Source organism: Ochotona princeps, chromosome 22 (genome assembly GCF_030435755.1).
Source record: "Ochotona princeps isolate mOchPri1 chromosome 22, mOchPri1.hap1, whole genome shotgun sequence".
Taxonomy (NCBI): Eukaryota; Metazoa; Chordata; class Mammalia; order Lagomorpha; family Ochotonidae; genus Ochotona; species Ochotona princeps.
This window is the reverse complement of record NC_080853.1, coordinates 33,327,365-33,354,702: the sequence shown is the minus strand read 5'-3', so window position 1 is coordinate 33,354,702 and position 27,338 is coordinate 33,327,365. Positions and strand designations below refer to the sequence as shown.

At 42.9% G+C, this 27,338-nt stretch overlaps 1 protein-coding gene across 1 annotated transcript in view; it reads right to left on the bottom strand.

Moving 5' to 3' along the window:
* Nucleotides 1–24,597, bottom strand: part of HAO1 (hydroxyacid oxidase 1) — a 49,586-nt gene extending 24,989 nt beyond the window's left edge. The window contains exons 1-3 of the mRNA XM_012929286.2: nt 24,461–24,597; nt 17,314–17,465; nt 2,787–3,042 (exon numbers count right to left, since the gene is read on the bottom strand). Of these exons, the coding sequence (XP_012784740.2) occupies nt 2,787–3,042; nt 17,314–17,465; nt 24,461–24,597 (545 nt within the window). The remainder of the gene's footprint in view (nt 1–2,786; nt 3,043–17,313; nt 17,466–24,460) is intronic.
* Between the last annotated feature and the right edge of the window lie 2,741 nt (nt 24,598–27,338).

Sequence of the window (27,338 nt, the reverse complement as noted above, 5' to 3'; positions counted from 1 at the left end):
CTTCCTGTAGATTTATTTCTAGTATTCTTATCATTGGTTTTAGTTAGTAGTAGGGGTGGAAATAAGGAGAGGAGGAAAAGGAATAGAAAATGACATTTCAAATGGCCAAGGAGAAATAACAAAGAATCCATGTTGTAAAAAGTTTAGATGCTGGGAAACTATTTCGGGAAGTCTTTAAAACAGAGAGGAAGGTTTTTGGCACAAAAGTTAAGGTTTCAGTCTCTGTCTGTGATGTCTGCATCCCATGTCCATGTGCCTGGATTGGAGTCCTGGCTCCACTCCCAAGTCTAGCTTCTTGTTAATGCAGTTTCTAGGATGAAGTTTTGTCCCTACCACCCAAGTGTAGAGACCCAAACAGCATCTAGGCTCCTGGCTGCCTCCTATCTCAGCCCTGGCCTGGCTGTTGCAGGCATTTTGGGGAGTGAATTAGACAATAGCAGGTGTCTCCATGTCCTGCTCAATCTGCCTGTCTCCCTCTCTCTCTGCCTTTAAAATGAATAAAATGATTATATAAACACTTTCAAACTACTGTAGTCACAATTGAGAAACAATGTAAATAGTTGTGAATAAATAGGAAATTTGTAATCATCTGCTTTCTGGTGAATTTGGCGATGTTTAAGATAATGCCAAGGGCTTTGGCTGCATTTTTAAAAATTTCACAGAGTGCTTGGGTAATTCTGTATCTGGGGTATGTGGGCTGTTTTATCAACAGATCTGGCAAGGAGAAGCTTTTCTCCTGTCATTGATCAACTACAGATAACAAATACAGAATGACATCCTCCACTCACCTGGAAAGAATCAGAAGGTGGCTTCCCAGAGCTAACGAACTCAGGGTTCAATAGCAATATTTTAAGTGTAAAAGTTTATGATCACAAAGGGAAATGCACAGCAATGTCACATGACAATTATGGGACACTGTGAGGTTACATCGGGCCTATGTGATGGTTGGGTTACCTTCCAGGGTGACTAAGAGTACATGAAATCTGCCCCCAACAGTCTCCTGTTCCTACATGGAATGCTGGTTTGATTCTGATTCTTTTAGTTCTTTAATCACTCTAGAAGAGCAAACAGAACTTGTCTACTGTGGTTTCCTTGTCTTTTGTCTTTCTTCAAACTTCCCAGCTCTAGTTGCTCCAGAACAATTACAGGGTAGGCAGAGGAAACGATGATCCATGTGAAATTAGGTCCTGGCTCCCCCAAAAAACCTCCTCATCTCAGTTACACTGCTGAATGCTCTGGGGTACCATTATCAAATGTCCTTTCAAACCAAGATTTTGATCAATGTTGAAATCATTTAGCCGTGAGGATTATCCCACATCTGTAATACAGGCATAGGAAAATCCCAAGAGCATATTTTGATGGGAATCAGAAGAAATTCCATGGAGACACAGGTTTACAGTATAGAGAGACTAGGGGTCTTCACAGTCGGCTCCATTGTGTTCCCAACTCTACCTCAACATGATTTAAAGGTAAAAGAAAACAATTCCCTTCTGAAGGACAGGCTGCATGACCTGGTAAAAACATTCCTGACTGGGCCCGGCGGCGTGGCCTAGCAGCTAAAAGTCCTCGCCTTGAACGCCCCGGGATCCCATATGGGCGCCGGTTCTAATCCCGGCAGTTCCGCTTCCCATCCAGCTCCCTGCCTGTGGCCTGGGAAAGCAGTTGAGGATGGCCCAAAGCCTTGGGACCCTGCACCCGCGTGGGAGACCCGGAAGAGGTTCCAGGTTCCCGGCTTCTGATCGGCGCGCATCAGCCCGTTGAGGCTCACTTGGGGAGTGAAACATCGGACAGAAGATCTTCCTCTCTGTCTCTCCTCCTCTGTGTATATCTGGCTGTAATAAAATGAATAAATCTTTAAAAAAAAAACATTCCTGACTGATTTAATGTTATTGGATCTATTGCTTTTGTTAAGGGGAATAAGAGAGTGAATGACTGAACGCATCTTAATCATGATGAACCTCTGAAAAATGGACGATGACCGAAGCGAGCAGAAGACAAGGGATCGAAGATGTGGTTTCTTTTATCTTTACCTTTCTTTTCTCTTTTTCAATCTTTCCAGCCCTTCTTTTTCCAACACAACTAAAAGTGAAGTTTGTGTGGGTGTCAAGTTGTGTCCTGTGTTCTGGCTTCTCCACTTCTGTTCCCTGCTGATGCACATGGACAGGCAGTGGATGCCCAGTGCTTAGGCCCCTGGAACTCACAGGGGAGACCTGGAAGAGGCCTCCGGATCCCAGTTCAGCCTGATCCATTCCTGGCTGCTGAGGCCAATTGAGAAGTGAACCAGCAGAGAGCAGATCTCACACTCTCTCGCTGTCTCTCCCTCTCTGTGTAACTCTGTCTCTCGGTTAAATACATAAATCTTTACTTTCAACAGACACAGAAATTCAGTCCCAGAATCACAATAAGAAACTACTGTCTGGGCTAAGTTACCTTCCAGCTGTATGGAAATTCACTTTTCAAAGCCCTGGTATATACACATTCTTGACTTTTGTAAATATACCAGCAATTCCTGTACCCATTTTACAGCTCCAAGGAAGGATACCCACAAAACAGGTATGCTTCCTGGACATTGTGTAGGTATTGAACAGTGACACTATCTATAAAATCCTAACTAGGACCTGTAGGTTCATGTTGCCAAGACTGCTTTCTTGCACACTTTAGGAGTCATGCTTTGCTAGAGGTTAACTTCTCAGGCACCCCTTAAAAAAAAGACGCCTTTGAAACTGGCTCACAAAAAAGCAGAGAGAATGAGCAAACAGGTGTAGAGCTCCCAGGATCAAGGTTACCTGAGTTGTGGTGGCAGCTTGAACCTGTTACGCACGTCGTCAAAGCGGTTGCCCAGGTAAGGGGTATCCACCGTCACAAATATGGCTTTATACCCCATCCGTTCTGCGCGCCTGACTAGCTGCTTGGTGACCTCCCGGTCCTTGTAGATGTACAACTGCATCCAGCGAAGAGCAGCAGGACCAGCCTCTGCCACTTCTTCAATGGAGGAGGTGGCCCAGGAACTCAGCATCATGCCCGTTCCCATGGACTGACAGGCTGAAAAAGAAAAGAGTTGATAAAGGCAGGCCAGCCTGGAACGTCTGCCTCCCAAGCCTTCAGGGTGTATCTCATTCATAGTGTCGTGATGCTTAGGTGGACGGTTTGGCAATATGAAGCTAAATCTTTTAAAAATTAGAAATATGTGTTGTCCTGCTAGCTAATTTTATGTGTTAACTCAGCTAAGCCATGGCATCCAAATATTTTATAAAACACATGTGCATGTTGCTCTGGAAGCATTTGTGGATAAAATTAATATTTGAATTAGGAGGCTTTGAGTAAAGCAAATTACCTACTGAAATTTGCATTGGTCTTATCTGATCCATGAAAGGTCTTAAGAAAAGGACTGTCCTTCCCCAAAGAAGAGGAAGAGAAGATTCTGCCAGCCGAGCGGTGGCAGACTTGAGCTATGACCCCAACTTTTCCCTAGGTCTCTGCGCTGTTAGAGACCTAGAATCTGTAGGTCTCTACAGGTGCAGAACTTAGCAGCCTCCTCAGTCACATAACTCAGTTACCTAAATCTGTATCCAGGGGGAGATGGGATGGGTCTGTTTAACTGTTGCTAGAGAATACATAGATACACAGATGCCATAGGCTCTCTTCTCTGGAGAACCATAAAGATTGCATGTATAAAAGAATACTCACATACATAGAATGATGTCAAAATGTACAGAACTATTTAAATATTACAAAACAGCATGCTTAGCAGGCCTCCACAATTGTATGAATGTTATTCACACTGGAATCGGAGCAAATTCAGTGCAAAAGATAGGTTGGATGATTTGGGGTGAGTTTAATTTATTATTCATTTTAATTTTAAGGATTATTTTTCTTTCAAAACTTTACTGAAGACTTATTCCACCATTTACATTACCTTTGAGGTTTTTTAGGCTATGTTTTTGCTCAATTACCTTAAGTGCACTAGAGTAAGATGGCAAGAAATAAGAAAAGGAATTAAAAACATTAGAATCAACAAAGCAGTTTTTAGGGAGCTAAAGAAAGCACAAAGCTAGGTATGCCTCCAAAAATAGGTAGTAACCTGATACTATGTTTGTGTACCACATATAGAATGTCAAGAATAAACATGTACAACTGACAGTTTGACTCAAGGTCATAGACTTGCAGGTACCCAGTATGGATCGAATGAGAAGAAATACAGCTGTCAGAGGTACATTCACAGGACGAAGCTGAGGTTCAACTGAGGGGCTCTTTTTAAAACTGTACTATGAGAATAAAAAGTCTCCACCTAGCTGAAGCATTCCCAGAGGGCACAATTCCCTACAAGAGTTGTGAAAACAGATTTCTGGGTTCCACCCAAGGAGTCTTGGACTCAGTAGACCTGAGTTGGGCCAAAGAATCTTTCTTTCCAACCAGCTTCCTTCCATAGGCTGCCGCTGTCAGTGGAGAATGGCACACCAACAAGCACACAGCATCACATTGTGCAGTTACATGCTGAGTTCAGTTGGCATTCAAACGGATTTTGCTTTTGAGAAATACTACTTCAACATGCCTTTGAAGGTATTTTCCACCCATGCTCTCCAGGACTCTCCAGCTACAGAAGACTTGAGCTGTGGGGCACTGATCGGTTCCTTTGAAAATGTCTGTCCTAAGTTCTCATGACTTGCAAAACAGTACTCCCAAAAAATCCCCACATTTGTCTTATAACACATACAAACATTTGGACTTCTGTATGACTTTCATTAACAACTGGAAATGTGGAAGATAATTCCACATCAGTCACTTTTATTTGGGGAGGAAACCAAGAGGCATTCATTGAGTGCTTGGGTCAACCTCCAGTATAACTGAAAACATGATGCCCTCAAGAGGATGTGACCATGAAGATCATACAGAGGTGGCACACAAAGTGAAAACTCAGTCTGTCTGATCATTTTTTCCAACACAAGGATCCTTCTAGAACTCCCAGAAGCCATGATGATTCTCTGACTCCAGCTACTGGCAAATGTACTCCCTCCCAAAGATAGGAAGCCCATAATCCCCAAAGAAGTAGGCTGTCTACGTGTGTGAAAGTTATCAGGCCAACATCTTTGGGAGGTCACAGAGACTTCAGATCCAGTTGGAATATCTGCCCAGCACCAGTGCAGTGTTACTGCACCACGAGGATCAGTCAGGTGACAGAGGTTCGGGGGGTAATTTGCAAAAAGGCATCATGTGCACTTGGCTCTAGCTCTGCCAACAGGAACACCAAGACCCACAGACAATCTCCTTGGCTCACAATCCACATCTAGAGATATTCCACAAAGAATACCAAACTTCTAGAAGTCACAGCCACTTTACTCAAACCATTGAACTTGGCAGAGGGTGTCAGCCTTCCGAACTATTCCACCCAAAGCACTTGGGAATGTACATCCAGCTGGAAGCCACTCCACAATGTTTATTTCCTCCATCTACCTGCTCTCACACAAATGTCTTTTGGCATTAGTGGTTTATTTTCCAATAATTCAGTCGTGAGGAACTGTAATTTACATAAATTGCCCCAAATACCAAATTGCCACTGTGAAGCTAAGTTATGATTTTTTTTGACAATGGAAACTTACTGATAATTTATAACAATTATTTCTAACAATAGTTTTTTGTTAATAAGATGAGCGAAGGGACCCAGGGATGTTAAAGAAAAACTGTTTAGAGAATCAATTAAAATTTGGCTTATTCCAATAAGGAAGAATCTGAGATTAAGTTTATGTATAACCATATAAAAATTATTTTCATTAAAATAGTGATACACTTCCATGCCAGTGCATAAACGGCCCTGACCTTGAGTCACCTCAATGTACAAATCTGTTTCAATGTGTCATTATTTCATTCCTCCCTCCAAGGCAATAGCAGACTTGACTAAAATCAGCAACTGGAACATTCACGCCTAGTAGGGCTCAAGGCACCCAACCATGTTAGAGGACCAGAGACCCGCGTGTAAGCATCTCTTCTTTCGTGGCTCTGGCAGCTTGATATTCCAAATATCAAGTTTTGGTTAATAGGTCAAGATATTCTTTTCTGACTCACAGCACTGTTTTGGAGACAATAATCGTAAACTTTAAAATTGTATACATGACCCAGCGTTAGCAGATTTTGTTTACAAGTTCTGGTTACATTTACTCTAATTCAGAGCTTGAACTCACAAATGATTTTGACATTCTTTTACTCTTCCTATACATGTTACAGAATGAAATTCTCATCTCTTGTTCTCAACAGTAATAATTGCCAAATTTCATTTTTAAAAGGAGGGGAAGAGAGTGGTCAGCTTTCAATATTCTTCCCCATTTGTGATTCTTTGATGTACGAATACTATACCATGTGTTCATCTTCACAACTCCTGCAAGAACGGAGCTTACTTCTGAGCTGGATATTGACATCCAAGCCAGACTGGACTCTTGTCAATAACAAAGCTTCCTAACACTGTTCTCGGTCAGCACATCCTATGGATAAAATATCCAAGTGCCTACAGCATTGATATCATGTGACAGCCAAGGGTTCTATTCCATTGCTTCTAGTCACCAGCTCTCTAACATCTGTAAGGCACATCTTTAAGGATCAGCATCTAAACTTACCAATACACACAAGAAGATGCATTCAGGCTTTGTTTATAAACAAGGGGCCTTCCAAAACCTCACAGAAAATGCATGTATGACAAAACTATGCAAGGATTCAAATTTTTTGCCACAATAAACAGATATTCTAACTCCATTTGTTTCATGAGCTTTCCGCAATACTCTTATAGTTCTTTCTATTCTTTACTTAATATCATTACTCTAAGGGAGGGGAATATGATGTACTTGCGCTATCACTGTCACTAGAAGAACCACTAGTCAGCTTTTAGCTGGGACACATTGAAGAGAAAGCGATGAACATGACCCAGCAGGTAACGCTGAAATGTCACAACAACAAGGTGAATGGACTGAGAACCAGAAAGTCTGCACTACAACCCCAACTTGCCATTTGTACTCCACCCAAAAATGGTTATAAACACAACTGCCCACTGAGCAGCTGCAAATGTCCGGCCCGTTAAGAACACTTCCTATGTAGATTATATGTGTAATCAAGACATTTAGCTAAGAGGGTGCCTGCTGCGTTTTGAAAGAGAATTCCCCATACCTATTTAAAAGTTCACAATTTTTCCAAGGACTGTTATTTCTTAACATCTGTTTGTTCCAGTTCTCTTATTTAAAACTACTCTGAATACATCTGTCTCCACTCTGTTCCAGTCTGTTTCTTACTTCCAACTCACTTCAGGCAGTCACCCTGCGATCTTAGAACGTCTTCAGAAGGGACTGATATTTTTACCACATCTAACACTGCGTGATGTCTGGGGGTATAAACTATGCCTTTGGCTGACAATCACTGACAACTCGCACACCAGTGTCTATCCAGTGTTTTTCAAGTTTTAATGAGCATACAGAGCACATGGGAAGCATTAACAAAATTCAGAATGTGACCCAACAGGGCTGCCATGGCTCCAGAGATCATAATTTCCAATAAGCTCGCATGTGGTGGTGCTGCTGCTGTTCAGAATAGTAAGGTAAATTCTTTCCCAGGGATTCATCCAAATCCATGGAATGTGTGTCCTCGCCTTGGTTCCAGAAGCACCTTGTATAAAACAAGAGGGAAAACCAAGCGGTGGTGATGGGGTGGGGTGGGGGCGGGTGGTGGTTGTCCTCCCTGGAGAAGCATGCAGGGACATGAACCACACGGTCTCACAGTCAACCCTCACTAGTCAGAAAATCAAAGAGTTGAACAATGTCGGGGCGGCAGACATTCAGCACATGTGAGTGTTGGCATGTGCATTTTCTAAGCTTCTTCTGTAATATTTCCCCAGCATCCTAGATTTCTGAAAACAAATCAAAAGCAAAGTAGGTCGCTAAACAAAACCAAAACATGAGAAAATGAGGAAAAACAGAAGTTGCCTAACCCTGAGAAGGCAGAATTTATAAATTACAGCAGAGCTTCCAGAAGTTCACGGTCAGATCCAACAATCTGGCACCCCAAGTAAGATACTGAATTCATCAACTAAAATTAAAACCCATCACGCTCTCCGAATTATAACACACATGAAAATGATGGTTATCCACAACTACCATCACCAGCACTTGAGCAAAGATTAGCCAACACATGAGTTATCCAAGAGGGAAGTATGTTATATCAACACAAATTCATATCGAATAAATCTTCTACCTGAACTAGAAGAGAACCACTCAGCAATGTGCTGCTTTGGGTTCAAATGATTTCTGTGAAAACAGCTATGGCAAAGGACAGTTGAGTTACTGAAAGTAAAGTTCTAAAGGTAAGAGGACTAGAGGATGGAGGGTAAAACACTCAAAGGGTTTTGTTTGTTTCGTTTCCGTTTGTTAGGTGCTTTTGATAAAAAAAAAAAAAAAGCATCTGCTAAACTTAGTCATCCAGACAGCTGCTCACACTGAAAATAATTTTGTTGAGAAAAACGAGCGTTGGCATCAGCACAGGAAGTCGTGCAGTAGGAACAACTATGTGATGACCCAGTACAAAACAGTCGTGTGGTTCTAAACTGGGGGCCTGACACACTAAAGTATTTGCGTAAATGTGCACCGTGGTGTCCCACGCTGGGGCCAGCTTTTCTTTACACTAGAACTGTCCTTATGCAAATTTGCTGACGACACAGCTCACATGGTGTGTGGAGGCCTGACATTAGAACTGAGCTCATCCAGAAACAGTTCTAAAGTCTGTGATCAAAAGAGGAAAAAAAAACCTACTTTTACACGAGAAATGCTTAGAAGTAGCCAAAAACAAATCTGAATTTATGATGGAGGGAACTTGACCAATTTAAGGCACTGCCAAAAATGGCCAGGAAACCAGAGGTAGCATTTCCCGTGTCTGCAGCTACATGATCCTGAGCGATCACACAGTCACTGTATCGCCAGACTTGAGTTCACTATGAGAACACACTTGAAGGAACAATTAGCTCTGGCAACATCCCTTCCTCCACCCCACTTCATCTCAGGAGCAGAACTCCCTAACAGACTAACACATTCACTCTACTGTGATTCTCAGGGTGGTACTCCGTCCATCCGTTGAGCTGCCACGTCCTGGAGGAACTAGCAGATCATACGAAGACCACACCACAGTGAGATGCCTTTCAGAGGTGGGTTGAGAAATACCAAGTTTGCTCACGGCAGCTTCAGTCAACCATGCACAGTCCAAGGGCCTCGCTGCTGGGCTGCACGGAGGAGATGCGTTCCCACAATCACTCCTCTGATTTTCTCATGCTTTAATGTGATCAAGCACACTTAGAATTCAGATAAGAAGCAATCGTACATTTTCAGAAAAGCTGCCCCACAGTTTAAAATTTTTATGCAAAATCCTAGAAATTGCATCTTTTGATGATGATCTATAACATGGCTAAGAATCCATCATTTTCATTAGACTGAAAATTTATCTTCATCAAAAAGACATTTTAAGGGTCAGCACAGTAGCCTAATAGCTAAAGTCCTTGCCTTGCACATGCCAGGATCCCATATGGACACCAACTCTAATCCCAGCGGCCCCACTTCCCATCCAGCTCCCTGCTTGTGGCCTGGGAAAGCAGCTGAGGACGTTCCAAACCCTTGGTACCCTGCACCCATGTGGGAGACCCAGAAGAAGCTCCTGGCTTCTGATCGGCTCAGTTCCAGCCATTGCAGCCACTTGGGGAGTGAATCATTGGACAGAAGATCTTCCTCTCTGTCTCTCCTCCTCTCTGTATATCTGACTTTCCAATAGAAATAAAATATTTTTTTTAAAAAAAGACATTTCATAGATGATATGGCATAAACGCCTGTATGAATAAGGTCTATAATATTTTAATACATAGGCATGTTCTATGTACCTGTAACATGTTTGGGGTATGTATACATGATTCTGTACACACACAAAGAGCATATCCACTGTTTTAGATTATGGGGAAAAAGTGCAAAACATAAAATTGAGTTGAAATTGGTAGAAATGGAGGTGAAAAAGGATGAAAACTGATCTCTTCTTACTCCAAAGTTAGCGCCCTTCCAAATTCTTAGCTCATACAACTTTGGATAAAGCTGCAGTGAATTCTGAATCCTTTGTCCTTCTTTACCCTCTGCTTTTGTTTATTTTCTTAAAAGTGGATAAAATGATAGGTAGATTAAGATAAAACTGGCCAGAGTCTAGTTTCAGACAGACTTAGGTTCAAATGCATCTCTAGCGTCGGGACTCCCCACCCCTCCCCTGCCCAGAGAAAAGGTGTAATTCCCACAACGGGTTCAACTTGAGGCTTAGTTACAGCTGTGCCAGGTCCTAGCATTGGAGCAAAGGCACAAAAGGCACTTTGCTCAACAAAGAGTAGAAGTTAGGCCAAATTGAGAATAATGAGGATATTTTCCTAGTAAATATGCTGAAATGTAGATCTACTTGGTCCCCAAGTGCAATACATAAATGCATAAATCAATACAACTTTCCGGAAGATAGCATTTAGGTTTGGAGTTGAATGGTCTTTGATTCAATGTTAAGGCTGGTCACTTAATCTTGGAAAATCCAGACAATTCCACAGCTAAAGCTCTCACCTACATCCTAAGTCAGCTCTTTGGAGTCTGTGTGGCTCTTTGTGGGACGGCAATCTGTTCCACCTGCACCTTAATAGGTGGTCAAGTCCTAGCTGAGGCGCAAAACTTCACTCTGGAATGTTCTGGCCTTTCAGGCTCAAAAGGAAAAGTGTTCAGTTTTAATGGTTTTATGGCCCATCAAATCCTGTGTGGTAGCCTCTAATTGCATCCAGGGGCAGGAATTTCTTTCAAAACTTTTTTTTTTTTTTTTTTTGACAGTTTAATAAGAATTTGCTAATATGCGGAGCATTCCTGGAACGCATTAGGGGAGTTTTTATTCTATTTGAGGTCCCAGCACTCCCTCTTGTGGCGTTTGTCCGCATAACAAGCCAGAGCAACAGGGTAAAATAATTGGTTCTCCGTTTTCCTAATTCTTTTTGATTTCCTAGGCTCAAGAGTTTAAAAAAAAAAAAATCTCCAAGAAAAATAAAATGTTATAGACACTGTGTGTAAAACAAGAGAGCTTGATACTGAGAATGTTATTGAACATCACGAGGCAAAGTAAGCATTTTATTGATTCTTTGGGAATCAGAAATGCTCAACTTACCCCGCAGATCGAAACCAACCCCCGAAATGACATTGTTTTATATGCTGTCAGCACTTATGCTGGCTACCACTGCCTCCAAGGGTGTTAAATACGTACAGCAAGGATTCTATGCTCTTCCTTAATTTAGGAAAATAACATTTAAAGGGGAAAAAAAGAGTCTGCTGGAACTTCAAATGGATGTGACATTATATGTAGAAGCATATGCAGGACAGTTCAAATATTATGTAACAATGCTGATTATTCAAAAATCAAATAATGTACCGCAATCACTCTTTTATTCATAATTTCACATATGACAAGCTGTTACCCCACCCTGTGGTGTCCAACTATTTTTCTACTGTTTTAAAGAGTTTCAAAAATGTCACTTTTTGTTTATAACCCAAGGCTCTGTTTATGTGTCCAAATTTTACACCCTGCTTGTATTTCTTGACGAGTTTCATATTCTATAGCTTCTTCCATCTTCTCAGAGTTAGAAGGATAAAATTGCAAGGACAGAGAATATTTTCAATTAGGATTCCAAGACTAAGAAGGAGAGTTTGGGATTCTTGCTTCAGCAGATGTCTAAAAACAGCAGTGGGGGACCAAGATACCGTGGAGCGCATCGCCTAACTGCTCAGTAACTTTGAACAAAGCATTCAGCCCCTCAGAGCCTCAGCTCCCACAGGAGTTAAAGGAACACTCGTGGGACTTTGAGGTCACAGAGTTTTAAGATCATAGTAGGCAGAGAAGATGAGTTCAAATTACGTAGCACACATTAGTTGCTGAATAAGTGATAGTCGATCTTCATTTTTTCACTAGGTTGGGGAGTTCCTGTAATATTTATTAAATGCCTATGTATGCTTTCTGCAAGTCCCAGAGGAGGAGAGCAGCTTCCTCTACCCCAGGAAGGCAGGATGAGAAACAGAAATCAAACGCATGCAGGCGTCCACGCCCCTGGACAACCTCTCCGGCGTTGGGATACAATGCAGTAGTAAAGAGGTGAGATTGCAGGGGGAAAAAGAAAGGTTTTTTGGTTTGTTTGTTTCTACACTAGGAAAATCAGTAAAGATCGTCTACTTCTGTTGGGAGTTTTCTTGTTTTGTTGTGGGAGCTCCTCCTGCCGGAGCAGCAGATCCGTCTCTGAGAACACTCGTTGGAAACGCCGCCCTCCCGGACAAGTCGCTACACGCCTGCATTCCCTCAACTCCCTCTGGAACAATTTCAGCCCCCTTGTGCAAAACCATGGTCTTGTTACAGCAGCTCCCTTTACCAATGAGCTCACGTAACCCTAGTGAGGGAAAATGACCTGCGACAAGAAGCCAAAGGAGCTAAGTGGTGAACTGACGCATAAATGAGATGCCCCCACCCCTGCAGCCCAGGGGACAGTCGGGAGTATTTGCTTTGGCCCACACATTGTTGTCCCAAACCATGTTTCAGAGAATTTTGATTTATTTGCTAACATATAAAAACAAGGGATTGTACATAAAAATTAAGATTTCTGGCTTCTCTTAAAATCTTTGAAGATTGGGCCACTCCACCTCCTCAGTCCCCTGGGAGGAGGTTCAGTTGCGACACAACCTGCCCCTTGGGGGTGCCCCTCACTATCTCAGAAAGACGGGAACAGAAGCAGGAAGCTCGGGGTCTCCCTGAGGAGCGCCCAGCGTTGTCTCCTTCACTTCCTCCCTCTTGGACATTAATGTTACAAGCCTGGCTCCCAGGAGGGGTGCGTGTGCGTGTGTGTGTGTGTGTGTGTGTGTGTGTGTGTGTGTGAAGTCCCTGCAATAAAGCCTAAGACTGAAGTTTTTCTAACAGAGAAAAAGGCAATTTTCATTCACACAAAGGTGGAAATGGAGTTCACCTTGCTGAAAGCGAGGGTTTATGTAGGAAATAAAAATGTAAGCCACTTAGGGCTCTGAAGGACAAATAAGAAACGTTTCTGGATGTTTTTCCAGAATGTAATTCAACAATACTCCAAGAGACCTTGGAAATAAGAGGTCTTGTTCATCTAGGGTTGCTAGATACATATGCAGGACCCCAAGACACAAAGTATTTTTCTGAAAACTAAATATTAATGTCCCCCCATATTTTACCTGGCAACCATCATCATTTTGAAAATGGCACTTAATTTTTACTTCATCTGCTTTTCAATAGTAAGATATAATGTCTATTTATTACATTTCTCGATATTACAATTTTTAGAAATTTTGCCCACATTTTAAGACACTGAATTTTTTCCAAACTCTATTTATGCACATTTTCCACCAACTTTTCTCTTATTAAAATTTAACACAGGCCCCAGCGCGATAGCCTAGCAGCTAAAGTTCTTGCCTTGAACACACCAGGATCCCATATGGGTGCTGGTTCTAATCCCGGCAGCCCTGTTTCCCATCCAGCTCCCTGCTGTGGCCTGGGAAAGCAGTCGAGGACGGCTTGGGACCTTGCACCAACGTGGGAGACCCGGAAGAGGCTCTAGACTCCTGGATTCAGATTGGTACAGCTCCGGCTGTTGTGGCCGAATTGCGAGTGACTCATTGGACAGAAGAACTTCCTCTCTGTCTCTCCTCTTTTTATATCTTACTGCGCAATAAAAACAAATCTTTTTAAAAATTCATACAGGTAGGTAAGGGCATGAACCTGGCGATTAAGAAGTGTGAAGTTCACATCAGCGCGGCGTAGTTCAGCTGCCAGCTAGAGCTCTGACTGCAACTTCCCACCACGACAGACCTCTACGGGCCACCGTCAGGGCCAAGGCGCATGCTTTCCTGCCACCCTCACGGGAGACATGGACTGAGCCCCGTTGGGAAGAGAAGCAACAAATGAAAGTTCACGCCCTCTGCTGCTCAGATAATGTAAATAAGCAGGATTTTAAAGAGTAAGGGAGTCAGGAAAACTGGCACAGAAACTTCTTTTTTTTTTTAAGATTTATTCATTTTATTACAGCCAGATATACACAGGGGAGAGGAGAGACAGAGAGGAAGATCTTCCGTCTGATGATTCACTCCCCAAGTGAGCCTCAACGGGCCGATGCGCACCGATCCAAAGCCGGGAACCTGGAACCTCTTCCAGGTCTCCCACGCAGGTGCAGGGTCCCAAAGCTTTGGGCCGTCCTCGACTGCTTTCCCAGGCCACAAGCAGGGAGCTGGATAGGAAGTGGAGCTGCCGGGATTTGAACCGGCGCCCATATGGGATCCCGGCGCGTTTAGGGCGAGGACTTTAGCCGCTAGGCCACGCCGCCGGGCCCAGCACAGAAACTTCTTACCCTGTCATTTACAACAAACACCACATGAAATTTATCTCCTTAGAAACTGGACACACGGTGGCCAATTATTTTCTAAAAAAAAAAAAAAAGAGGGGGTTCCATCATGGTCTTTTACATAAATGCACAGCTGAATGATTTGAATGTTGTCATGGAGACCGAGACCCTGCCATCCTCCTCCTCCTCACAGCTCGCAAAATTCGCCCCAGTCCATCTGTCCACCAATCAGATGTTACCCGGCATTCCACCTGAGACTCCCACCCTCAGCCTCTCCAGGGCCCCTTCCCCAACCAGCCCACTTACCGGTCATCCCTAGGCATTCACCTGCAGTTGCCAACCCCTGGGAGGTGCCCTCAATCCCTCCCAGTCCCCGCCCCCACACCCTGCGGGAGCACACGGACATAAAGAGAGCCCAGGTACCATTTCTCTCTTTTTCTCATTGCCCTCCCATCACCTCCACCTTGTTCCTGCCCCGCTGCAATAAAACTTCCTAAAGCTGTGTCTGGTGATTTTGGCTCACAGTAAAAGAACTAGGCAGCGGGATTTAGCTGTGCCTAATAACCTAAGAACTTTAAATGTGTTAAATAACTGAAATTTGGTGCCGTGACTCGGACTTTTACATAAATGTTAGCAAATGCACAGCTGCCTGCTAACGTCATCACATTATGGATTTTTTTTTTTCATGTTAGGGTTCCATAGGCTCAGCAATCCCCCCTCCACCCTCCCTCGCACCCACTATTTTTCCCCGTATTATTACAGGGGTATGGTCCTTCAGCAACAGACACAAGTCCATCATTCTGCTATGTAAACTAACAAGCTGTTGCCAGAAAATAAAATATCCAGTTATAATTTACATCTCCTTGCGACACTGAATATTCTACTGCTCATTGGCCATTTTAGAATGTTCATTTCCGAATTTCCGATTTATACCTCGCGTCCACTCACATCCTTTTGTCCTTTTTGTGTCAGTTGTTACAGAGACAAGACATTAACATTCTGCATATCAAATTCTTAGCCCCATTTTTTTCTTACTTTTTTGTTCAATTTGCCATGTGCTTTAAATGTAGGAATTGGAGAGCCCCGAAGTCTTACACTTTTCATGTGTTTACTGTTTCATTAAGAGGTTGTTGCTGATGGTGTCATGATTAGGAAGACCTTCCTAACCCAAGCTTAAAAAGCTAACTACCTACTCACTAGTTGTCCTTTGTCTTCTGCAAGAAGCTGTGTGTGGTCCTGGAATTACAAAAGCCTCCTCTGCCTGTCACCCTGTGACCCATGCCTGTGTCTGCCCAGCACACCCCGTTATGCAATTCGGATCTCCCTGGAAGAATGTTGTGGCGGGACATTTCAAGGAGAAGCAAATCCGCAAAGACCCGGAATTCCTAGAACTAGAGTGCTTTAAAGTAGTTTCAGTTCCTTCTGGCCTGCAGTTATTCCAATCCTAAGACAGTTGGAAATGCTCTGTGAAATTATGTGAGAAACAGAAATAATGGGTTCTTGCATTGTGCTAATCACCTTGCTCTGGGAGAATTACCAGGGCTCTGAGATGCGGGGGGGAGGTTGCCATTATCTAGCTGTGGCCCCAAGCAAGTCATTCCCAGACTTTCGTATTCTGAAATCCTGATGTTAATATTCACAATGAAATTAATGGCCATTGAGCTACTACTCTGTGCTGGGTACTTTCTGTGTGTGAGCTCGTTCAGTCCTCACAGTAACCCAGCGATGCAGGTACTGTCCTTGTCCCCATTTTCCAGTTGAGGAAACCAAGGCCCAGATGGAGCATCTTGGCTAGCATCAAGCAGCTGGAAGGGAGAGTAGGACATGCGCGCAGCTTAAGTATTCTGAGTGTAAGACACCATATCACTGGACCCGGTGTGATCGATCAACTGGTTAATCCTCCCCTTTGGAAGCGCTGGTTTGTGTCCCCAATGCTCTGCTTCCCATCCAGCTCCCTGCCTGTGGCCTGGGAAAGTAGTCGAGGATGATCCAAAGCCTTGGGACCCTGCATCTGCGAGGAAGACCTAGAAGAAGCTCCTGGCTCCTGGCATTAGATCAGCTCAGCTCCGGCCATTGCGACTGTCTGGATTGAGTCAGCAGATGGAAGATATTTCTGTCTCTCTCTGAAAATCTGTCTTTCCAATAAAAGCAAATAAATCTTTTTAAAAAGGGGATCATATGTGAAACATGGCAGCTCTAGAAGTAAAGATAACAAAAGTTCTCTGTCACGTGTGGAAGCTTATAAGTAAATAAATATTCTAATAAGCAAATGAATATTCTAAATACCAAATAAATGTTCTAATGAGCAAATAATATTCTAATGGACAAATGAATATTCTAATAAGCAGATAAATATTCTAGTAAGCAAATGAATATTCTAATGAGTAAATGAATATTCTAACTTAGAGCACAATATCCATTGAAATGCAGAATGGTTGGTTGACGGTACCAAAATATGCTTAGATAAAAATGCTAAGTTCTTGGTGTTCTCAGCACAGGGGAGGAAACAGGCTTATTGTACACGTATCATAGGAAGGAATATATGAGTATAGCTGAAGGCTCCAAACAGAAAACACTAACAAGGAGAAGAAAATGCTAATTATCCTGATTTTATCACTGATCATTGTATACACATTTGTTGAAGTATTACACACCACATGAGCAGATACAATTAAGTATTAATCTATTTTTTCAATGTACTTCTATCACTTGACAGGGAGAAGCAGAAGCATCCCCCATTTTCCAGTTCACTCTCCAATAGCTAGGATCGGGCCCCCACAAAACCCGAGTGCCAGGAATTCTATCATGTTTCCCCCAGCGGTGCTTGGGCCCAAGCATTCTCGTTGTCGCCCAGTGGCTCGGGCACCTTGGCAGGAAGGTGAGCACCTGGTTCTTACCTCGCACAGTGGCCAGCTCCCCGTCCTCGTGAGCCATGCACTGCATGGCCGTGGCCCCCACGCATATCGGCATGCTGACCCTCTGTCCTAAAACAGACGTAGACAGGTCTATGTCAGCAGCGTTGCGGAGCATCCGTGGATAAAGTTTCCACCTGTAATGAAAAAAAAAAATAGCCTTTCGAATTTCAAACTTTAACATTATATTCTATTTAAAATAAGAGATACTGTTACATTTTCCCTCTAAGAATATTAATGTATAAAACTAAACAAAATGGAGATTCTTTTGCCAAACTAAAGCTCTTCCTGCGCAGCAAAGGAAACCATCAACAACACACTGAGAAAGACTTACAAAGTTAGAGGAAATATTTGCGGGGAGCGAACCAGCAGATGCATGATCTCTCTCTCTCCTCTCCCAAAGTAAAATAAATGAATCTTTTCAAGACATTTGCAAATAAAAAAATCTAAAAAATATTTGCAAATCATCCAATCAGGGGCTAATAGTTAGAATAAATAAAAACCCAATCAACATGAATAAATAGCTAACTAACATAATTCAACTGGGCAGTTTATAGTCACAGACGATTGTCACAGGAAAACATGGAAATGACCAACAGGCACATTAAAAAAAACACTCACCATCATCAATGAACTGAAAATGCATTTCAAAACCACAATGAGACATCATCTTACTCCAGGTAGGTTGAATATCGTTCAAGACAAAAGAACACAAGATGGATAAAATCTAGTGGGGCTGGAGCAGAACCCTTGCAAACTGCTAGTGGGAATGCAAATTAATACAACTTTTGTGGGAAACAGTAGCGATTTCTTGAAAAACTGAAAACAGGGCCCGGTGCCATGGGCTAGCGGCTAAAGTCCTCGCCCTAAACGCGCCAGGATCCCATATGGGCGCCGGTTCGAATCCCCGCAGCTCCACTTCCCATCCTGGTCCCTGCTTGTGGCCTGGGAAAGCAGTGGAGGACAGCCCAAAGCCTTGGGACCCTGCACCTACGTGGAAGACTTGGAGGAAGTTCCTGGCTTCTGGTTTCGGATTGGCACAGCTCCAGCTGTTGCGGTCACTTGGGGAGTGAATCATCGGACGGAAGATCTTCCTCTCTGTCTCTCCTCTGACTTTCCAATTAGAAAGAAAGAAAGAAAGAGAGAAAGAGAGAAAGAGAGAAAGAGAGAAAGAGAGAAAGAGAGAAAGAGAGAAAGAAAGAAAGAAAGAAAGAAAGAGAGAGAAAGAAAGAAAAACTGAAAACAGAACAGCCACCAGACCTCTGACCTATATTCAAGGGAAGCGAAATCAATCAAAGAAAAGTGTGCACTGTCATGGTTATTGCAATGTTGTTCGCATTCGTCAAGATACGGAAATAGCGCCAACTCATTCATGAGCAGATTCTAAAAAAAAGGAGGCATCCAGACACAGCGGACTATTAGTCAGAGAAGAGGGTGAACTCGTGGTTTGCGGCAGGCAGACTAGAATAAGGTCATGGTGGTAGGTCAAAGGTGCCTCACGCTAGGAGTGACAATCGCTCCTCTAGAAATTCTTTTGACTAGGGGAATCTCAACTGAACTTGAGCTGTGGTTGTGCAACAGGGTGGAGGAATCCACCATGGTGGGAGGGTTTGGGGAGGGGTGGGGAGAACCCAAGTATCTATGTAACTGTGTCACATAATACAATGTAATTACTGAAGTTAAATAATAAATAATTTAAAAAAAAAGAAATTCTTTGACTACCCTTTTACAGAGCCCCTTTGCACTTTGCTCTTTTTCCCTTTAGCATAATGCATTTGCGTTTTATGCGCGTTATGGGAAGTATCAATTATTTATTTCTTGTTCTTGGTAAAATCATGTATCCCTTCTCGAGCTGAGTGACATTTGACGGGTTCCGGTTTGAGGCAATCGTAAACACAGCAGCACAGACACTCCCGCCCGTGCTTTTGTGTGCACGTAACTCTCATCTCACTTCCTCCAGGTCGCTTTGGAACATAGTGTATTAAGTCCTCGAGGTTTAGGAAGTGTGTTATGGCTACATTTTCTTCATTTCCTGTAGTAGACATTTGCTTCGGGCAACTGCTTTTCAAATTTATAATGTGGCTTCTTCAACATCCTCAGGTTAAATACTGTTTTCATTGAAGTGTGATAATGAGGGAATTTCGTGTGTGTGTGTGCGTGTGTGTGTTAGCTTAGTTGAACATTTCCCTGAAAGACATTTTTTTTCACAGAAACTAAACTGTTTCGCTTAAAGAGGTCTGGACCCCTGCAAACTATTTTGAAATGATTTTTTTCTGTAATTCTGCGTTGAAACAAACAAACAAAATATCCATAAACTAACCACCAAAAATCCCAAATTAAATTCACAGGAGAACAGTTCTCTTACTTCTGAAGAAAATTCATTCTGCCTACTTGTGTAAGTTTGTTATCCTTCTCATTAGTAACTGGTTAGCACTGAAGAAAATACAGCCAGATGCCAACGAGCATGATTCGGACATGTGCTATGTAGACACACATGCACACCCAACCAGCACCCGTTCAACTTGGCTTCCGGAGAAAGCCATTTCTTAGCAAATGTAGTGAAGGGTGATTTTGTAATGAGGTAATCAAAACAAAGGTCCTTCAGTGAAGCGTACTTCTTCGCAGTGGGAGACGTATATTGCCTTGTGGAGAAGCTAAGAGTCTGCAACCCAACCCTGCCTCACATAATAAAGTAGAAACATCCAGTCTCCGAAAAGCAGAACAGAGAAGTTTTACTGTGTGATTTCTATGTTATTCCTTTGAACATCATAATTGTCATTATTTCATGTCACACCACATGCTTGGCGGCTGGAACTTTTTTCTTCTCGCCCGACCCTCGCTACAAGAACTCTTTGATCTCCCTTTGGAAGGGGGAGAGGCAGAAGCCTTGAAGAGAGTTTTTATTACCAATCATCTCTAAGTGTTATTAGAATGAGAGGGGGGAAAAAAGGTTTTAACAGCAGCCATTGGCATGCCAGCCTCGGAAGGCATAAAACTTACTTGGAACTGAAGGAACAATGAAGGCTTTTATGGAGAGAACACAGAGAGCTGCAGCGCATCTGCTGTGTGTGTGTGTGTGTGTGTGTGTGTGCATGCGTGTGGGGGGATAAAGCAAGAGGGATGGTTTTAAATGTCAAATTCCTTTTTATTCAACCCAGCTCAATCCGGCCATCTTGACAGTATTTCCGTGCATGTCCACTTGGTGGCGCAGTCAGCTTTAGAACTGTGTGCTCCCGTTTCCTGTTTGTTTCATGCACTCGCCCATCAATAAAATTCTTAGGAAAACTTAGATTTTAAACAAAGATGGAATGATAAAATGTCGTTCTTTGAAGAACCCTCCACGTTTTGACATTTTCCAAACAGCAATTATCATACAACAAGTCTCGAGTTTTCCAAGCTCCATTCTATCCCACCTTAATTTTATGTTGCTTTCCCACAATCATAGGGAACATAGTATCTCTTCATAACCTTGCACGGTGTTCCAGGGAGACCTCCCAAGTGGAAATAAAAAAAAGATACGAAGACTGGTGAAATAGTTGAGCCAATTGAACAGTAAATCTTCTTCAAAATATGAGAAACAGAGGAAGTGATGTAAACATGAGGATCTGACAGGATTTCTGCCTAACACCCAAAAAAGGTGACAGACACGTCCCGCAGAATGAGGTGTTCTTTGACACCCAGGCATCCCTCAGTCACTAGATCACACCACGCTGAACCCAGTGAATTGAGGCTTTGGCAGTACGATGAGGCATCTTTTATGTTATAAAAAATACAGGTATCAGAACATTGGCATCAAAAGAAATTATCTTCCATTGTCATTTTTCACACTTTTTTGAACTACACTCCTCCCACACTGCATTCCACGCTGTGAGTGTTCACAACCACAGGCCACAGAAGTGCCCTCATTCACCTGGCATGGATGTACATCTCATGACAGCTGTGATCAACGGAAGAAGACTCCAGAGTGACACTGGTGACATTATTTTCCTTTTTCAATAGTAAATTGAGAAAATGATGAGAGTTTTCTTTGTTGGCTCTTTAAAAAAGAAACTCACTCATTTCCAGAAGCGTCACTAGGTGTAGTGACAGGCATGAAGGCCTACATCCTGAAATCCTGAGGGATTTTGGACATCGGTAATAGGTTCGGAAAACACCACAAAAGACACAAGGACCATAGCAGGGCACGCTACTTAAGCTAATGTGGAAGAGCAACGCAGCACTGTGCCTCTTCGGATCAAAACGCAGCAAGTTTGACATCTGTCCTGTCCTTGTCATGATCCCAACAGGAAACCTCAGGCCACTGGGTCATTCCACTTATTTGTTCTTTTGTAATTTTTTTGAAATGTCTCCAAGCAACCCTAGGTCACAGAAGAAGCCCCCACTCCAGAAGGGACAGATACGGTTGTCGGAAGTGAGTACTGAGATGAAAAATACATCACTCAAAGTAATACTTTGTTATACTTGATGGTAGAAGATTATACATTTGCTAAGACTGTTTGAAATATCATAATTTTGTGCCACAACGAGTTATCTGAAGCTCGTTGTTTACACTCTCTAGATGAATCAAAATGAGGAATTTCAGACTGATTTTTTTCATGCAGTTCCACAAAGCCAGGAGAAAATTTCTTGTAGTTCCACGTAACCCACAGAATGACTCAGGTTCCAGCAAATTACAAAGCAAAGGAATATTTGCAGTGTTAGATAAGAAACTCCCCTTACACTTGTTTCAATAAAAACACAAGTACTTGGGGCCTGTGCCATGGCATAACGGTAAAGCCACCCCTTGGGGAGGCCCACTGGTATCCAGTGTAGGTGCCAGTTCAAGGCCCGGCTGCTCCACTTCTGATCCAGCTTCCTGCGAATGCGACTGAGAAAGCGGCAGAAGACAGTCCAAGTCCTCGTGCCCCTGTACCCACGTAGGAGCCCCAGAGGCAGCCCCTGGCTTCAGACTGGCCCAGTTCTGGCCATTGGGGCCGTTTGTGCAGTGAACCAGTGGATGGAAGAACTCTCTTTCTGTCCCTCTCTCCCAGTAATTCTGTCTTCCAAGTATAATATGTAAATCTTTTTTAAAAAAAGGGAAAGAAAAGAAAAATAAAGGCAGTGTAACAAACTATCCCTAAATGACTGGGTATACAACCGAGATGGCAATGCTCAATTGATCACGATGTATCTTACATAAGCCATGAGTTCCATGTCACCAAGCCCTTGATATCATGCAGTGTGGCTAGGATTTCCACGGCTGTGGAGAGGCTCCATTTGTTTTTGCTTTAGCCCTCTGCTTCTTCTGTAGACCAGTTTTTGGGGGTACACTGACATCAGTTGCACCCCCAGATTTATGGAAGCTGAAGATCAATGTGTATGCATTGGAATGAAAGTTTCTTGGACAGAACTTTCTTGTGGGTCCCTAGTGTATTAGTATAGAGTGAAGTCCATGAACAGCCAGCATCGGAGAAGCAGAGTTATTGGAGAAAGAAGATTGAATACAAATGGGAACAGGTAGTCTACAGGGCAATGTTGAAACTCCAGCCACAGACCACTGTCCAGGGCCTGAAATGATCTTGTTTATAATAACCTATTTGGGTTAAGGTTTTTTCCTTTACCTTATTTAATATAGATCCAGGAAGTTGATAAGAGCAGAAAATTTTGAAGAGGCCTAAACTTTTAAGAGTTGATTAGAAAGGCCCACGTGGAAATGTGAAGCCCTCTACACTTTCTCAGCTTTCACTTCTATGAAATCCCCCCAACATTTGTTGAGCTTGTGTGAGTTCCACAGACAGCCCAAGACAACATCAGCACTAGTAGGCATTGGAGAATAGCTCTGTCCTTCATCCCAACACCATCCTGAGACACTTCCATGGATGTGAGGGAGGAGAATCAGAGTTGCTTGCTAGGGATCACCCTGGTTAGAAGGATTCCATTTCTCTGGAGCCAGTGTTGTGGTACAGTGGATTAACCATGCTGCCAGCATGTGGTTACTGGCTCATGTTCCAGCCGTTCCATTTCCAATTCAATTCCCTTTTAATGGTTTGCGAAAGCAAGGGAAGATGACCTGAGTGCTTCAGAACCCTGTCACTCGAGTGAGAGACAATCCTAACCTTCGTAGCCATCGGAGAGTGAATCAGAGGATGGAAAATCCATTTCTCTGTCTCCCATTCTGTGTGTGTGTGTGTGTGTGTCCCTCTGTGTGATAACTCTACCTATCAAATAAACATTTTAAAAAAAGATTTCATGTATCCTAGTTTAAATGAAGAAAGATAAGTTTGCTCTAAAGAAGAAATCAGGAAGGAAAAGTTTCCCTCTCACTGGATATTTAGTCCCCCCACCGCCACCACCTTTAATGAATCACTTACAAGTCCAATATTTGTGGCCTCTCCTATGGGCCATGAGTAAGAAGAATGAGACTAAAAAGAGTACAGTGTATTCACAGTCAGCCTTTCCTAGTCCAGCTAATAAACTGATCTTGCAGAAAGAATAGCCAGTTGAAGCTATTTTATTACAAAATAAAAACATAAGCTGTGACACACACCATCTTGTGTTTTGAAATATGAAAGTCACATAAACATCAGTTTGGAAAGAAATATGAAGGTCTTTGTAGGAGAGATGAAACGGTGGAGTTGAAAAATGAACGCTGCCCAGACACAGTAAAACCAAAAGTGGGAGTTCAGACAGCAGTGATCAAAATGAATGATAGGGCGGAAAGCCATCAGGATGGGACACTGCAGGCGACAATCGGCGTGGTTCAGGCAGATAAGACAGCTTGTATTTAGTACCAATCCCCCCACAGTAGAAAGACAAGCGGTCACTGTCACATTCAGAGAAAGAGAAAACACCGCCTTCCGCCTTTGTCACTGGTTTTATATGTAGCCAAACTAATTATCCTCACGGTCCCCAGGGAAGAAACAAACATGGGGTTGGCTTTTTCAGTCTGTTATTCAAGATTTCCAAGCTTGAAAAATACTTCAATTATTAAGATTCCAAAATTTCTCACAGCCCCGGGGACTGTTCCCTTTCTATTAAATACAAATGTAGGCAAACAACTCCATTCTGTTAACTAAGAGTAAGATCTTATTTTAGTACAATGCCATTATTGCGTATCTATAACATACAACTTTAACAGAATCCATTGTCTTACCTAGAAAATGCTGCCACATTATCAGCCAAGGTTTCCTGGTCATTTGCCCCAGATCTGTAATAGTCATAGATGGACTTTTGAAGGACCAGTTTAGCATGTTGCTCATAGTCATTGATGCAAACAAGTTGGTTTGACATTTTCATGGCTCACTACAACCCGACACTCTTGTCCCCATATGTATTGCCTTCTACACTCCAACAATTCCGTTACTTGTAAATTATTAATAGACTTTTGTCAAAGTTCAGATTTAGTTCCCTGCTGTTTATATAATATGAACAAACAATGTTTAGACTTTGAAATTTCATCTTCAACCCATTTGCTAAAGAGCACCATTTGCCAAAGGCCACCTGAGCCATAAAAGATGGACTAGAGAGACAGCAGGGTGCGCGGACAGGTGTCTGTTGTTTTAAAAAGGCAGAGTAATGAGTGAAAAATCAAGGACTTAAAGGGTCAAGATGCCCTTGTGCCACAGCAGAGTTCCTGGGTTCAAGTTCATGTACCAGCTCTTGAATCCAGCTTTCTGCTGATGCAGACGCTGGGAGACAGGGTTGACAGCTCCAACACTGGGCTCATACCACTAGTGGGGGGGCCCTAGGCTGAGCTCCAGACCTGGCCCAGCAAGACTCGTTGCAGCTTTTGTGGATTAAAACAAGATACATAAGTTGGCTGACTCTCAATTATTTTAAAGGACTAAGACAAGAACTTGAAAGAAACCACTCTTGGCTCCTTCTTCTCATGGTTGCACCTGTGCGTTTTGCTTGGTCCAGAATGGGCCTCTCAACTCATTTCCCTCAGTGTCTGGTCACATACTCTTCACATGAAAAGAGCTTGTGAAATAAGTGATCTATTTAGTAAAGACAAGGCAACTACTGAACACGTGATTCTACACGTAATCCATGACTGAGAAAACAACATCTTGGGCAGCCGCCGGATCTGAGTTCTGATCCAAGACCCAGCTGCTCACCAACTAAATTCCAATCATCTACACCAGTACAAGAAGCTTCCCTTAAACCTGAGGCCTGCTTTTCTATCTGCCAGCATGCTGAGAGGTATGCATTGAGGATCGCAGGGAGCAGTTTTGCAGCAGGATTTGCAAGGGAGATGGAGCACCACATACAGCCCTTGCATGTGAATGCTTGTGTCACAGTGTCCTTTAGGAAATATCCAAGCAATAGCAGGTGTACCAACAGATTCTTAGGATTCTAGAACATCATTGCTATTCTTTTTTAAATGAGTTGATCTTATGAGCAGCTCTATGATAGATTTGAAGTTAGGCCAATTTTTTTCTACATACTTAAGATAAACGTTTTTCTACAATGTCATACAGTCACATACTCAGAGCTCACTGACACCTGCTTTACAAAGCCCATGCTTTATACAGGCCATGTTTTACCCAGCTCCACAGAGGAGAAAGAACAGGATGTGGAACTAGAGTATTTGACAATGGATAAGAGGCCTCTACGGTTGTTTCAGAGAAAGAAAACAGCCCAAGGGAAAGCAGAAAACTGGAGCTCCAAAGAGAACTAATGAGTTAGTTCGACCTGTGGCCACAGAACACACACAAGGCGTATCAACTGCCACGTAAAATCCCTACTCTGCAGACATCCACAGGAGCAGGCCACATCCCTAAGCCCGTCCCTGCTGTCACACGATGGCAGAGCCACAGTCACGGAGATGTCACCTGTTTTCCACAAGGCTGGGTCAGCTAGAAGCCGGGGCAGAAGCTAAGCTGGTCATGCTCAAACTGGCACCAGAGCATGAGCATTGTACATGGCAGCTTAACCTGCTAACATGTAGTTCATTTGTCCATCTGAGTTGACTTTTGAATATGGTTCAAAATTACAGCAAGCTAAAAAGCATCCACACAGCAAAGACACAAAAGAAATTGAAAAACATCAGCAAGCAAATGGGCTGAAAAAGGGTTAATATACAGAGTGTGTGAATAATACAGACATTTTAACAGATAAAAAAGATCTGATTTAAAACTGAGCAAAGAGCTGAAGAGACATCTCTTTAAAATAAGATTAAGAAAGGACTAGCATGTTTATGACAAATGGCAGGCATCATTAATCATCAGCACAACACACTGTTAATCTATTACAATCAGAATGATTTTTAATTTTTTTTTACCACAAAAAAGGATAATAAGCAAGGTGACAGATAATTACTTAAATTTTAATTGTTACATAATATATACTAAGAGGCTTCAAAAAGTTCATGAGAATGGAATTAGAAGATAATGCGCATTTTCCCACGAACCACGAACATTTTTTTCACAGGTTTCTTTCCTTGTAAGGCAGAGTTATAGAGATAGGCGAGAGACAGAGAGAATCCCCGTCGCTCATTCCCTAAATGGTTGCACTGACCGGGGCTGGGCCAAACACAGGAACCTCATCTGGAATTCCCACATGGATGGTAAGAGTCCGAACACTTGGGCCAACTTTTGCTGGCTTCCCAGGAAAATTAGCAGGAAACTGGACTGGAAGTGGAGCACATGGGACTCGAATCAACACCCACATGGGATGCCTCAGTTGCCAGTAGTGTCTTGACGTGCTATACCACCACGCCAGCCTTGGGACAGGGGTTCCTATAGTACAAGCCAGTGCTAGCAGCAGCAGCTTTCCTGGGAACTTACTGGAGATGCGAATCCTTGGGTCTCATGCCATTCCTTCAGAATCAAAAACTTGACAGCTACTTGTGCTGTGACAAGCCTTCTAAGGAACACTGATACAGAAAGGTTTGGGCAAGAAGGAGCATAAAGAATTTTTGAGGGCCCTCACCTACAGGAAAAGACAAGTGAGAATAAGGGAGAGGCTTGGGGCGGCGCCGCTGTCTCTCCCTGCCTGCGGTCTCCCTGTTTCAAGCCTGCGACAGTGCC